Source organism: Ahaetulla prasina, chromosome 6 (genome assembly GCF_028640845.1).
Source record: "Ahaetulla prasina isolate Xishuangbanna chromosome 6, ASM2864084v1, whole genome shotgun sequence".
Classification (NCBI taxonomy): Eukaryota; Metazoa; Chordata; class Lepidosauria; order Squamata; family Colubridae; genus Ahaetulla; species Ahaetulla prasina.
Window position 1 is genome coordinate 106,232,513 of NC_080544.1, and position 15,880 is coordinate 106,248,392.

Here is a 15,880-nt window from a genome sequence, read left to right on the forward strand (position 1 = left end):
ACATGAAGTACTAGTACCACTTTACAATGCCTTAGTAAGGCCACACTTGGAATGCTGCATCTGCAGTTTTGGTCGCCACGATATAAAAAAGATGTTGAGACTCTCTGGAAAGAGTGCAAAGAAGAGCAGCAAAGATGATCAGGGGCCTGGAGGCTAAAACGCACGATGAACGGTTGCAGGAATTGGCTTTGGCTAGTCTGATGAAAAGAAGGATTAGGGGTGTCATGGTAGCAATGTTCCAATATTTGAGGGCCTCCTACTAAGACGTGGAGGGGGGTGGGTGTCAACCTATTTTCCAAAGCACCAGAAGGCAAAACAAAAAACAATGGAGGGAAACTAATCAGGGAGGGAAGCAACCTGGAACTAAGAAATTTCATTAGAAATTTCCTAATGGCGAGAGCAATCAACCAATGTGTCGTGTCCCACTCCTCCTCCGACGGCCGGGTCTGGGAAGTCTGTATCAAGCGTGGCCACGAAGCCTCTGCAGCTTTGCCAAATTCCTTTCAGATTTCTCAGGGCAGGCAGGAATCCAAGTTGTGACTTCAGCAAACCAGATGAGACTTTGCTTGACTCAAATTGCTTGACTCAAGCTGGTCTTTTATATAGGCCATGGGGTGTGGCTCCATGACTCAGCACTTATCCAGGCCTGCCCCTCCCTTCCTTCTGCTGACGTCGCCTCTCAGATCTCCGGAAGCGCGGATCCTCCCACTTTAGATTGTCTTCTGCTGTTTGAGAAAGGGAGGGGTCAGAAGGAGCAGGCCCGGGCAATTCCAATCCGTGGCTGACTGCCTGTGATGGCTGCGTGTGAGTGAGGTTTGTTTGTTCATTCCCGACATCCCCTCCAGGCATGGGGCCAGGGCTGGGAGCTGGAGGCATGCCAGGCCGTTCCTCTTCATTATCAGACTCTGAATCTGATAGCAGGCCCGGCAGGAGACGGGAGGGGCCCGGCTGAGGAGAGGAGGGACGACGAGGCACAACACAATGGAACAACTTTCCTCCAGAAGTTGTGGGTGCTTCACCACTGGAGAGTTTTCAAAAAAGAGACTGGACAACCATTTGTCTGAAATGGTATAGGGTCTCCTGCTCGAGCAATGGGGTGGACTAGAACAGGGGTCTCCAACATGGCAACTTTAAGACTTGTGGACTTCAACTCCCAGAGTTCCTCAGCCAGCCAACTCTGGGAGTTGGAAGTCCACAAGTCTTCAAGTTGCCAAGGTTGGAGACCCCTGGACTAGAAGACCTCCGAGGTCCCGTCCAACTCTGTTATTTCTTGTTCTACGTTCTATTCAGTCTTCAACCCAAAGGTGGAAAGCAAAGACAGGGTGGAAATACTTTTAATAAATAAAACATCCAGCCCTCCCAGTGCAGTTTAACAATCATCAAAGTCAGAACTGTGAAAACAGCAGCAGCAGTAGCAGCAAAATAATGAGTCGTCACAAAAGTCATAATAAATTATAACAAAGTAAAGAAAGTAAATAAAAGGCTGGGCGTTTTTTCTTCTCTTTTTTTTTTTTGTAGAAGGATTTCAGATTCACCAAGCAGCTCATTTTTGTTCTCTTCTGCAAAACGGGACATGAGATTTGCATGGATCTTCGCTCGACTGAAGGGTTAGCATAACTTTTTTCCTTCCAGCAGCCCAAAAGAAAGAAAGATGGGTTCGTATCCAGGGGGTGGGGAGGAGGGGGAATAAAAGAAAAGAAATATTCTGGTGGAAAGAAAAGACCAAAACCAATTCCATCCGACTCCTCCATCTCTAAAGTGGACACAGCCATTACTGGCTTCTCCTTGACGTTGCTGAGTCTGGAATTTGAAAGCCAAAGTGGTTCCTTTGGCATGGCCAGCTGGCTGGCAGTTCCTTCACCTGGAGGGGGTGGGGATAGGAGCTTCTCCATCCCTCCAAGGGCAACTCATCGGATCCTCATGAGTTGGACTCCTCCTGGGTTGTTCGTGGCAAGGGGTATTGACTCGGGATCTCGACCAGATAGTTGTAGGACAGCCCCACCATGACCTGCAGGAGAAAGAAAAATAACAGTAACAGAGTTGGAAGGGACCTATTATATTTGCAGATCACTCGCATCCTGGACATAAACTGTTTCAACTCCTACCCTCAAAATGACGCTATAGAGCACTGCACACCAGAACAACTAGACACAAGAACAGTTTTTTCCCGAAGGCCATCACTCTGCTAAACAAATAATTCCATCAACACTGTCAAACTATTTACTAAATCTGCACTACTATTAATCTTCTCATTGTTCCCATCACCAATCTCTTTCCACTTATGACTGTATGACTGTAACTTTGTTGCTGGCAATCCTTATGATTTATATTGATATATTGACCATCAATTTTTTCTTTTATGTACACTGAGAGCATATGCACCAAGACAAATTCCTTGTGTGTCCAATCACACTTGGCCAATAAAATTCTATTCTATTCTATTCTATCTAGGCCAACCACCTGCTCACGGAGGAGATCTGTATTAGGGATTCAAACCGCCGAACTGCCGACCTTTCTGATCGACAAGCTCAGTGTCCTAGCCACTGGGCCACCTGGGGAGGGGGGGTTGTTTACAGGAAAGGAAAGATTTGGCTGAAGAAGGATGGAAGGAGAGCAAGCCTGAATTTGACTCCAGGTAATTATTTATAGGTGGTCCTCGGCTTACGACCACAATGGAGTTCAATTGTGGTTGTACGCCGAGGACCACTTGTAAATAACTAAGCGAGACAGTTGTTAAATGAGTTCTGCCCCACTTTATGACCTACTTGAGGTAAACAGAGGTGCTCTATGTGTCCATCCGCACCCCGAAGCACTTTTTTTTGCCTTTAGCAATAGCACTTTAGACCAATGGTGGAATTCCAATTTTTTTTACTACCAGTTCTGTGGGTGTGGCTTGGTGGGTGTGGCTTGGTAGGCGTGGCAGGGGAAGGATGCTGCAAAATCCCCATTCCCACCCCACTCGAGGAAGTATATTGCAAAATCCCCATTCCCACCCCACTCCTGAGAGAAGGCTATTGCAAAATCCCCATTCCCACCCCACTCTGGGGCCAGCCAGAGGTGATATTTGCCGGTTCTCCAAACTGCTCAAAATTTCCGCTACCGGTTCTCCAGAACCTGTCAGAACCTATTGAATAGCACCCCTGACTTAAGACTTATATACCGCTTCAGTGCTTTACAGACCTCTCTAAGCCGTTTACAGAGTCGGCATAGTTACCCTCCAGCAATCTGGGCCCTCATTTGACCCACCTCGGAAGGATGGAAGGCTGAGTCAACCTTGAGCCGGTGAGACCTGAAATGCCAAACTGCTGGCAGACGGCAGTCTGCAGAAGTAGCCTGCAGTACTGCACTCTAACCACTGCGCCACCCTGGCTTTGCCTCTTAAGAACTATTCGGTTCCAGCAATTGTCTGAAAATGGTCATGGAAATACTTGGCTGCCTTCTGTGATCCTGCTCTGTCCCCCTCGCCTCAGTCCGAGCAATGACTTAATTAGCCGGCACTATCAGCTCTGGCAACAAACTAGCGAGTGTCTGCCAAGTGACTCTGTTATCTCTCTTGATGAGTCAACCAGGAACAAACAGTACTTCAGCTCTAGTCAAGCAGTTGATTTGCCTGCTACGAAGAGGTATAGCAGCCCTTGCTGCTTATATATCCTGTGGGGTGTGGCTCCATCACTCAGCACTTCCTAGGCCTGCCCCACCCCTGCTTCTGTTGTTCCCACCTCTCCTGCCTACGAAACCTAGGGTCCAGCCAGGCCTGATTGCCATCAGCTGGGTCTGGAGGCGTGGCCTGGGGGGGGAAGAGTCAGGGGATGGAGGCCTCGTTACCTCCTCCACATGGCCTGCCTCTGGCTCCTGGAGCTGAGCCAGGGAAGCTGGTGCTCCAGAGGTAAGTCCTGATGGCCCTTCCCCCTCACTTTCCAAGTCACTTTCTGGCAGGGGGCCCGGCTCGGGGGGCACAGACAAACTGATCCTCAGCTTTTATTTTTCTATTTTTTTCCCCCCACAGCTGGGGAAACCCAGGAAGATCTTCAGAACTGGGATCTCAGAATTACACTTTTAAAACTGGCCTTCGCACACTCACCATCAAAAGGCTGAGGAGCCCCATCATCACACCTAACATGATGTACAGATTATCCGTCAATCCTCCAGCCCACAAAGGCCCAAGGATGGTGGCAATTCCCCCAATGGAGCGACGGAGACCCTGGCTGAAACCTGCCAAAAGAAGAATGAGAGAGAAATAAAGGTAAAGGTAAAGGTAAAGGTTCCCCTCGCACATACATGCTGGTTGTTCCCAACTCTAGGGGGCCGTGCTCATCTCCGTTTCAAAGCCGAAGAGCCAGCGCTGTCTGAAGACGTCTCCATGGTCAAGTGGCCGGCATGACTAAACACCAAAGTCGCCCGGAACGCTGTTACCTTCCCACCAAAGGTGATCCCTATTTTGTCTACTTGCATTTTTTAGGTGCTTTCGAACTGCTAGGTTGGCAGAAGCTGGGACAAGTAACGGGAGCTCACCCCATTACACGGCAGCACTAGGGATTCGAACCGCTGAACTGCCAACCTTTTGATCGACAAGTTCAGCATCTAAGCCACTGAGCCACCCCGTCCCTATTCACCTTACAAAAGCACAGCTTAAAATTAAGAGACCCAGCTTTACACCTGGAGAAAGAAGGAGCCTCGTTGTTCGGCATCCTTGACGGGAGCCAAAGGAGAGGTGGTTGTCTTCTAATGTGGGATGGTATGAAGAAACGCATCGAAATAGCTTTTTTTTTTCCCCCAACTCGAGAGCCAGGTTGGGAGTAGCCATGCCTGGGAGATCGGAGGTGGTTGGAATCAGGAACGGGGTGGGCTTACCTTGTGTCCTCTCTGCTGTGACTTTAGAAAAGAGGGACACCTGGGAGACAGCCACAAAGGGCAGGCCCAAAACCTGCAAGAAGACACCTACGACCAGCTCCGTGAGGAGGACAGCGAAGGTACCTGCGTGAGGGATGGAGACACGCAAAACAAGGTAAGGAGAAAGTTCACAGCAGATTATTATTTATTTATTATTCAAATTTTTATACCGCCCTTCTCCGAAGACTCAGGGCGGTGTACAGGATAGGTAAAACACATATACAAAAAAAAAAAAAAATTAAAATACAATATATAGTTAAAAATCTGATTCCATGAGCTGAATATTTAAAATAAGTAGGTAAAATTATAAAATAACCCCGCTAAAACCCCACTAAAAACTCTCAATTAAAATTTATCATTAGGCCAGCCCTGCTTGATGAAAGAAAAAAGTCTTAAGCTCGCGCTTAAAGGTCCGAAGGTCAGGGAGTAAGCGTAGCCCCACGGGTAGTTCATTCCACAGGGCAGGAGCCCACACAGAGAACGCTCTTCCCCTGGGGGCCGCCAGCCGACATTGTTTGGCCGACGGCACCCTAAGGAGACCCTCCCTGTGAGAGCGCACAGGTCGATGGGAGGCTACTGGCGGCAGCAGGCGGTCCCGTAAATATCCCGGTCCTATGCCATGGAGCGCTTTAAAGGTGATGACCAAAACCTTGAATCGCACCCGGAAGACCACCGGCAACCAATGCAGCCTGCGCAGGAGAGGTGTTACATGGGAGCTACGAGACACTCCCTCTATCCCCCGCGCAGCCGCATTCTGCACCAGTTGGAGCCTCCTGGTGCTCTTCAAGGGGAGCCCATGTAGAGAGCATTGCAGTAATCCAGGCGGGAGGTAACAAGGGCATGAGTGACCATCCATAGAGAGTTCCGGTCCATAGAGAGTCCCAATCATACCAGTGTAAGTTACACCCTCGCTCAAAGCTGGCTTCCTCAGCTGGACGTCCGTCTTCAACTTGGCCATCCTAACTTACCCGTATTTTTCAGACCATAAGACGCACCTTAGTTTTTGGAGAAGAAAATAGCTGATCGGCAGGTGGATCAGCCTCCCGGAATACCCCCAATCAGCTGTTCCCAGAGGTGAATTTTAACAACAGGTTCCTTGGTTGTGAGCTCTTTGCCTTGCTTTTTTTTTTTTTTGCTTTTTTTTTTCTGCCTCTGAAACTGTTTCAGAAAAAAACTTTTTTCTGCCTCTGAAAGCCTGCAAAACAGCCTCTGAAGCTCTTTTTGGGGGCTTCTTTTCTGAAGAAAAGAAGGAGGAGTCTAAGCTATTCTCCGAAGCACCTGAAGGCAGGACAAGAAGCAATGGATGGAAACTAAGCAAGGAAAGAAGCAACCTAGAACGAAGGAGAAATTTCCTGACAGCGAGTACAATTAATCAGTGGAACAACTTGCCTCCAGAAGTTGTCAATGCTCCAACACTGGAAGTTTTTAAGAAAAGATTGGATAACTATTTGTCTGAAGTGGTGTGGGGTTTCCTGCCTAAGCAGGGGGTTAGACTAGAAGACCTCCAAGGTCCCTTCCAACTCTGTTAGTCTATCCTATCCTATCCTATCCTATCCTATCCTATCCTATCCTATCCTATCCTATCCTATCCTAATTCTACTCTATTCTATTCTATTCTATTCTATTCTATTCTATTCTATTCTATTCTATTCTATTCTATTCTACTCTACTCTACTCTACTCTACTCTACTCTACTTATATTCCTTGCAATCATCTGGTCATTAGCACTCTTTCTGAGAGTTGTTGAGGCCACTTTGAGGCCATTCTATAACTTGTTGCTGGCAATCCTTATGATTTATATTGCTATATTGATCATCAATTGTGTTGTAAATGTTGTACCTTGATGAACGTATCTTTTCTTTTATGTACACTGAGAGCATATGCACCAAGACAAATTCCTTGTGTGTCCAATCACACTTGGCCAATAAAATTCTATTCTATTCTATTCTCTACTCTACTCTACTCAACTCTACTCTACTTATATTCCTTGCAATCATCTGGTCATTAGCACTCTTTCTGAGAGTTGTTGAGGCCACTTGGGGATTTGTCTGTGTCACCTGAATCAGAGTGCCAACTGAGTGTGGAAATTTTTTTGGAACTGCTGAAAGGACTGCATTGTAGACAGGAAATGGGTGGTGGTACTGCATTCCTGCCCCCCCCCCCGCCCCCCCCCCCGCATCCCCCCGTTGAGAGACGGCTGTTTGATCTTAATGTGAAGAGCCTCTTTGATCCCTTTTTCAAACCTGCCATCCTCCCTGTCCAGAATGTGGGCGGTCACTGGGACAATCATGATCTAGGATCTGGGGTATCAAACTCGATTCCACTGAGAGCCGCATCAGGGTTGTGTTTGAACTTGGAGGGGCCGGAGGGGTGGGGGCATGGCCAGGGTGGGTGTGACCAGCTCAATGTCACTCGTGTTGAGAGCACGTGTGGTGGCCCGGGCGGGGTTGGGCGGGGGGATCCACTTTTGTTAGTACTTCTCTTTTGCCAGCACTCTGCCAGCCAAAACAGAGCTCAGGCAGCTGCGCGCGGCCCTCCTAGGCTCCGTTTTTAGGTGTGTTAGCCTCAGTGGTGAAATCTGAACCGGTTTATTACCGGTTTGCTAGCTGTGCAAAAAGGAGTTATGGGATAAGTAGAACAGTGCACGGTGTGTGTGTGTGTGTGTGTGTGTGTGTGATCAGCTGTGACACACAATCTTTTTTTTTTTTTTACTTTTAAAAGCATTTTTTTACAACCTATTCCTACCATTCGGGTGGGAAAAGCGAGTGAGCCGCAAAGAAACGGCAAAAGGGCAAGCAGGCAAGTGGGCGATTGGGTGGACATGGGGCTGGGGGGGGGCAGGGATTTTTGCTACCAGTTCTCCAAACCACCCGCCACCATCGATACCGGATCAGCTGATCCGGTCCAAACTGGGAGCATTTCACCTCTGGATGGCCTCCTGCAGCCCTCTACCAGCAAAAACAGAGCTCTGGGGGAGAGGGGGGGCTGCATGCATCCCTCCGAAGCTCCATTTTTACTGGCAGAGGCACCGCAGGCTGGTCCTTCACTGTTTCCAGGGCAGCCCCATGGGCCAGAATTAAGCCTTGAGTTTGACACCCTTGATCTAGATGACTAAGAATCTCCATAGAGATTCTATGGATTCTATGCTAGCATTGATGATGCCACTTCCTTAGCAGTAGTGGAACTCAATTTTTTTTTACTACCGGTTCTGTGGGCGTGGCTTGGTGGGCATGGTGTGGCTTGGTGGATGTGGCTTGATGGGTGTGGCAGGGGAAGGATACTGCAAAATCCCCATTCCCACACCACTCCAGGAGAAGGATACTGCAAAATCTCCATTCCCTCTCCACTCCTGGAGGAAGGATATTGCAAAATCTCCATTCTCACCCCACTCCAGGGGAAGGATACTGCAAAATCCCCATTCCCTCCCCACTCCAGGGGAAGGATACTGCAAAATCCCCATTCCCTCCCCACTCCAGGAGAAGGATACTGCAAAATCTCCATTCCCACTCCACTCCTGGAGGAAGGATATTGCAAAATCTCCATTCTCACCCCACTCCAGGGGAAGGATACTGCAAAATCCCCATTCCCTCCCCACTCCAGGAGAAGGATACTGCAAAATCTCCATTCCCTCTCCACTCCTGGAGGAAGGATATTGCAAAATCTCCATTCCCACCCCACTCCAGGGGAAGGATACTGCAAAATCCCCATTCCCTCCCCACTCCAGGGGAAGGATACTGCAAAATCTCCATTCCCACCCCACTCTATGGGAAGGATACTGCAAAATCTCCATTCCCACCCCACTCCAGGGGAAGGATACTGCAAAATCCCCATTCCCTCCCCACTCCTGGGGGAAGGCTACTCCAAAATCCCCATTCCCACCCCATTCTGGGGCCAGCCAGAGGTGGTATTTGCCGGTTCTCCGAACTACTCAAAATTTCCGCTACCGGTTCTCCAGAACCTGCTGAATTTCACCCCTGCTCATGAGGTAATGAAACATCCTCAAGAAAACAACCAAGTTCAGGCAGCACCAAGCGCCCCATGGTTCAATCCTGAGCTACAAATATTCTCTTCTACTAGAACTCTATGTCTCCAGGGCACCAAGAGGTCAGAAACCGAGAAGGTGGGAGCGAAGACACCTTCACGCTCTTCTCCAGCCGTCCAACGTCATTACCCTGGGGGCGTGCCAGGAACAGAAGGCACCAGATGCAGGCTACGTTGCAGATGACCAGACCCAGGAGCAAGATGAACCGATCTGATAGCCGGGCGCTGAGAAATCGCACCAGGAAGAAGCCAGCGATGACCTGAAAAAGAAGAGACGCAATGACAGTGTAATCAGACCCTGTGTGTGCAGTGACTCTCAGAGCAAGGCATGGGACAACTCGCTGCGATCAACTCACCGTGACCAACTCACCGCAGGACAACTCGCGATGGAACAATTTAACAATTCAATTTACCATATTTTTCGCACTATAAGACACATTCCCCCACACACACACACAAAAGGAGGTGAAAATTTGGGTGCATCTTATACACCGAATGTAGCCCCGCCCACCCACTGGCCCCCACCCTTTGGCCTCTGCCTCCCAGCAATTTGCCCCCTTACAGCAAACAGCCCGTTTCAGCTTCAGCACAGCCTGATTAGCACAAGCAGCTGATTGTCGGTTGGATCCGCCTCCCGGCCATCAGCTGTTTCAGGCTGCAGGGATTGCCATTGCCTATTGTCGCCTCCGCACGCCCCATTTTCGGCCTCCACTGTTTGCTGCAAGGAGGCAAATTGCTGGTAGGCAGGCAGATTTTTTTTTTCTTGCACTAATCAGGATGTGCTGAAAATGAAAATGAAACTGAAACAGGCTGTTTGCCATTGCAAGGAGGCAAATTGCTGGGAGGCAGAGGCAGATTTTTTTCTTGTTTTTTTTTTCTTGTTTTCCTCCCTTAAAAAGGTAGGTGCCTCTTATAGTCCGGGCATCGTATACTCTGAAAAATACGGTAATTATTTAAAATGAATATTTTAATTGTTGTCTTTCACATCTAAATTCTATTCCTCCTTTTGCATCCTTTTTTTTTAAGATTCTATGTCATGATTTATTTAATGCTAGTTTGACTCTTGTCCTGAAACAAGTTGTCCCACGGTGAGTTAGCCGTGGCGAGTTGGCTGTGGCGAGTTGGCCGTGGCGAAGTGTCATAGCCCCCTCATAGCATGCTTCCAGGTTGTCAATCAAAGAGATCAGGAATTACTCCAGAATCTCTCTGTGTTCAAAAGGAGGAGCCTGCCTCTGAATGGCTTTCCTTGACCACGAACCAAAGAATTTCAGTTAGTTAGATGGTGGGGTTTTGTGTGTATGACACAGCTTGTCAGGCAAACCACATCCCATTAGGTTAATTTATTTTATTCATCAATTCTGAAACCCTCCCTCCTTCCCTCCCCCCAATTCAACTTATGTGGAAATGGATTAAGCAGACTCATAAAATTTAGACTAATTCAGCGAATGGCTTAACGGTACTGTGTGAACACAGCCTAAATCATGAGATGGATACTGAAATGTAACTGGTGGCCAAGGCCTTCACATTTTTGAACGATAGAAACATCAACTGGAGGGAGGGAAGGAGAGCAGAGAGACCCTAAAACAGGGTCTATTTATACTACAGATTCACAGCCCCACTTTCTCAAAAGATTTGTCAGGTTCCTATCTTATTTAAGAACCTGCTTACCAGAGGCATTAGCTACATTAAAAATATCGCTTCCAAACCATTTTTAGTTCTTAATAACCGCCGTCTATCAACAGCCAAAATCTGATTTTATTTATTGGACTTGCTTGTCACCCATCTCGCCTAGAGATGGCTCTTTTAAGAGGGAGAGATAAAGGGAAAGGATTGTGCATTGCTTTAGTTTGATGTGGAAGAGATACATCGGAAGACCTGGCAGAAGAGACGCTGCCAAGCGAACAGCCAGATAAGAAGTAGCATAGCTCAAAGATGGATACAGGTAGTCCTTGACTTATGACCACAAGTGAGCCCAACACTTACCTTGTTAAGTAAAACTGTCAAGGTGTTAATTTAAGAGCTGACCAGCTGATGCAATGAGGGGAATGAGTCAGAAGGCTCTTTGGCTGTTATCCCTTTAAGAGCCTGTATAATAAGAGGCGGCCCTGCTGGAGTGTTGGTTGGTTCATCGAGTTTTTTCCCCTGCTGTAATTGCTGTTTGTTGGGATACTGCTTGTAGCACATGTGTGTATACTATTCCTATATTCCTACTGTAGATAAAAACCACTATTTGATACAAACCACTATTGGCTGTATTTGTTCCTGGGTTGATACACAGGATAGACCTGTGCACACTCCGACAGTAGTAAGTGAGCTTTGCTCCGTTTTATAATGCTTCTTGCCACTTATTAAATGAATCAGTACAGCAATACAGTTAAGTGTCCACGGAGATTCTCAATTACCCAAGTCATGGTTTTCCCAAAGGTGCTTTTTCTTTGTTTTGCCTTGAAGACCTTTGGCTTCTCATCCAAGAAGCTTCTTCAGTTCTGACTTCAGTTCTGAAGAAGCTTTTCGGATGACGAGCGAAACATCTTCGAAGGAAAAACAAAGTCCAGTTGCCTTTTGAAAAAGCACATTTGGGACATGGCTGTTAAGTAAATCTGGCTTCCAAGGTCGCAAAAGGCGATCACGTGACCCCGGGACACTGCAACTGTCATAAATATGAACCAGCAGCCAAGCCCCCCCGAATTTTAATTACCTGATCATGGGGATGCTGTAACAGTCGTAAAGCGTGCAAAACGGTCATATGTCATAGTTTTTTTTCAGTGCCATTGCAACTCAAGAGTCACTGAATGAATGGCTGTGGGTCGAGGACTACCTAAAATAAACAGGGCAAGCGGGTCAGAAGAGACCCTCCTAACTTCTTGGCCTGTAAAAGAGATGTGGTGGGGAGGAGGAAGGAGAGCAGAGAGACCCTAAAACAGGGTCTATTTATACTACAGATTCACAGCCCCACTTTCTCAAAAGATTTGTCAGGTTCCTATCTTATTTAAGAACCTGCTTACCAGAGGCATTAGCTACATTAAAAATATCGCTTCCAAACCATTTTTAGTTCTTAATAACCGCCGTCTATCAACAGCCAAAATCTGATTTTATTTATTGGACTTGCTTGTCACCCATCTCGCCTAGAGATGGCTCTTTTAAGAGGGAGAGATAAAGGGACAGGATTGTGCATTGCTTTAGTTTGATGTGGAAGAGGTACATCGGAAGACCTGGCAGAAGAGATGCTGCCAAGCGAACAGCCAGATAAGAAGTAGCATAGCTCAAAAATGGATACAGGTAGTCCTTGACTTATGACCACAAGTGAGCCCAACACTTACCTTGTTAAGTAAAACTGTCAAGGTGTTAATTTAAGAGCTGACCAGCTGATGCAATGAGGGGAATGAGTCAGCAGGCTCTTTGGCTGTTATCCCTTTAAGAGCCTGCTGGAGTGTTGGTTGGTTCATCGAGTTTTTTCCCCTGCTGTAATTGCTGTTTGTTGGGATACTGCTTGTAGCACATGTGTGTATACTATTCCTATATTCCTACTGTAGATAAAAACCACTATTTGATACAAACCACTATTGGCTGTATTTGTTCCTGGGTTGATACACAGGATAGACCTGTGCACACTCCGACAGTAGTAAGTGAGCTTTGCTCCGTTTTATAATGCTTCTTGCCACTTATTAAATGAATCAGTACAGCAATACAATTAAGTGTCCACGGAGACTCTCAATTACCCAAGTCATGGTTTTCCCAAAGGTGCTTTTTCTTTGTTTTGCCTTGAAGACCTTTGGCTTCTCATCCAAGAAGCTTCTTCAGTTCTGACTTCAGTTCTGAAGAAGCTTTTCGGATGACCAGCGAAACATCTTCGAAGGAAAAACAAAGTCCAGTTGCCTTTTGAAAAAGCACATTTGGGACATGGCTGTTAAGTAAATCTGGCTTCCAAGGTCGCAAAAGGCGATCACGTGACCCCGGGACACTGCAACTGTCATAAATATGAACCAGCAGCCAAGCCCCCCCGAATTTTAATTACCTGATCATGGGGATGCTGTAACAGTCGTAAAGTGTGCAAAACGGTCATATGTCATAGTTTTTTTTCAGTGCCATTGCAACTTCGAAGAGTCACTGAATGAATGGCTGTAGGTCGAGGACTACCTAAAATAAACAGGGCAAGCGGGTCAGAAGAGACCCTCCCTAACTTCTTGGCCTGTAAAAGAGATGTGGTGGGGAGGAGGGGGGAATTGTGCTTTCATACTTGCAAGATTCTATTAATGTAGCTTTGCAATAAAGTAGAATCAGCTCATTTGGTCATAATTCCTACCTGCTTTATCTGGTCAGACCGATACTGTACCTTATTAAAGTGGCACACAGCAAAATCTCCTATAACACACACAGAGCTCAGTTACAGGGTCACACCTTTTCGCCCTTACCTCCACACCACACAGGAAATACATGATGCTGTTCTCCAGTTCTCCGAAGTTCAAATACCTCTGCGTAATTGGAGTCACCATAGTCTGTAGAGGAAAATCAATATAAGCTTCAGGTTGTTTACCTATTCTTAGAATGACCTCCAACACTACAAGCAGCAACTTTCAATACATTAAACTCCTGGTTTGGATTCTCAACATTTCAACTCCCGAGTCTTCCAAATGAGGAAGAAGGAACTTGGTTCTGGGGGACCACAAGGTAGAGAAGTATGGTCTGTATCAGGGATTGTTCAAATCTTGGCAACTTCAAAACCTGTGGACTTCAACTCCCAGAATTCCCCAGCCAGCCATGCTTGACCATTTTAGGAATTGTGGACTTCAATTCCCAGAATTCCCCAGCCAGCCATGCTTGACCATTTTAAGAATTGTGGACTCCAATTCCCAGAATTCCCCCAGCCAACCATGCTAGCTAGGCAATTCTGGGAGTTGAAGTCTTCAAGTCTTAAAGTTGCCAAGACTGGACATCCCTGGTGTATATTGATTGATATATATGATGCACACAAATATCAAGTTTTGACCATACAGTCGCAACCACCATTGTGATTATTTTTGAAAGAAGTCCCAACCTTTATCCCTGATTTTGTATCATTTGTAAAGTTGACCAATGAAAGTTGTGGGTGGCTTTGAAGCATGAGGGGAGAGATTCCCTGAGTTCACACAACCAGCTAGGCTAAAATAGGGCTGGGTAGTTTGTGGTGGTTTGATGTGCTGTGAAAAATAGCTATTCCCATCACCCAGCTCCTCCCACTTATGACTGTATGACTGAAACTTGTTTCTGTAGCCTTACAATTTATATTGATTGTTTCCTAGTATGATTTGATTGCTTACTTGTACCCTATGACTAGCATTAAGTGTTGTACCTTATGATTCTTAACAAATATATCTTTTCTTTTTATGTACACTGAGAGCATATGCACTAAAGACAAATTCCTTGTGTGTCCAATTACACTTAGCCAATAAAGAATTATTTCAATCTGTCTGTCTGTCTGTCTATCTATCTATCTATCTATCTATCTCTATCTATCTATCTATCTATCTATCTATCTCTATCTATCATATCTATCTATCGAACTATCATATCTATCTATCATATCTATCTACCTATCCATCCATCCATCCATCACTATCTTATCTATCTATCTATCTATCTATCTATCTATCTATCTATCTCTATCTATTATATTTATCTTTCCATCCATCCATCCATCCATCCATCCATCCATCCCTATCATATCTATCTATCTATCTCTATCTATCATATCTATCTTTCCATCCATCCATCCATCTATATTTATCATATCTATCAAATCTATCTATCTATCTATCTATCCATCCATCTCTATCATATCTATCTATCTATCTCTATCTATCATATCTATCTTTCCATCCATCCATCCATCCATCCATCCATCCATCCATCCATCCATCCATCTATATCTATCATATCTATCAAATCTATCTATCTATCCATCCATCCATCCATCCATCCATCCATCCATCCATCCATCCATCCTTAATAGATTAGGTTGAACCGAGCCAGCACATTAATCTAGAATGGATTGGGTGACTTTGGGCTAATCGCTCCAATCTAAGCCATCTTGCAGGGTTGCTATAGGGTTGGGGTGGGGAGGAGAAGGAATAAATTGTAAAAATTAGAAAGGAGATTCTAGATCAAGGATGTCCAACCTTAACAACTTTTCAGGTGTGTGAACTTCAATTCCCAGAATTCTGGGAGATGTAGTCCACAGGTCTTAAAGTTGCCAATATCACCTAGTCCTGCGTTTTTCAAACTTCAACCCCCAGAACTCCCCATCTTAACAGTTGCCAAGTTTGAAGCGCACTGATCTAGTTCCAACCCCCCCCCCCTGCTTAATGCAGGAATGCTTAAATACTTGTTCTGGGAACACAAAAATCAGGCTTTAGTCAACCTAGCTGAAGGGTGTAGTGTGTTGGGTGAAGCCAGACAATGTATCCCACACAATTCCCTTTAGCTTGCTCCCTTTCATCCTGGAAGACAGACCCATGTTTTCTCTTCCCCGATTGCTCCAAATCTAAACAAGAGGGACTAGTGCTAACTTCCATATTCTTGTTTCAAAGATGCAGCAATAGAAGCAGAATGAAGGACATGCTGAGAAAAGCTCAAGTTAAGCGTCGGGGATTTGCGCAGCCGATGTCCAAATGAAGTCAGAGACGCTGACACGAACTTGTACTTTTATACAAATAAATATATTTTACAACTACAGTGGTGGCCAAAATTGCGGAAACCTTTTGGGAAAAGTGTATTTTTTAAAACTAACTAATAACACCACTTTTTTGGGGGGAAGTATTACCATAAAATTATATATCAATGGAAAAATAATTTAATCAAGAATGTGATGTGATAACTTTTATGGAGGATTTGCTATTAGAATGGCAGTTACAGTATAAAGAAGAAAACTGGAACACGTAGAAAAAACGAGATATACAAAAATGATCATTGT

The 15,880-nt window shown here is 45.8% G+C and overlaps 1 protein-coding gene across 2 annotated transcripts in view; it reads right to left on the reverse strand.

Moving 5' to 3' along the window:
* Nucleotides 1-1,310: 1,310 nt before the first annotated feature.
* LOC131201121 (major facilitator superfamily domain-containing protein 8-like) overlaps nucleotides 1,311-15,880 on the reverse strand; it is a 67,206-nt gene continuing 52,636 nt past the window's right edge. For both annotated transcript variants that reach the window (XM_058188739.1, XM_058188740.1), the window contains 5 exons: nucleotides 13,344-13,427; nucleotides 9,062-9,191; nucleotides 4,852-4,974; nucleotides 4,082-4,212; nucleotides 1,311-2,008 (listed from right to left, as the gene is read on the reverse strand). In XM_058188739.1, the coding sequence (XP_058044722.1) occupies nucleotides 1,919-2,008; nucleotides 4,082-4,212; nucleotides 4,852-4,974; nucleotides 9,062-9,191; nucleotides 13,344-13,427 (558 nt within the window). In that variant the 3' untranslated portion in view covers nucleotides 1,311-1,918. The remainder of the gene's footprint in view (nucleotides 2,009-4,081; nucleotides 4,213-4,851; nucleotides 4,975-9,061; nucleotides 9,192-13,343; nucleotides 13,428-15,880) is intronic.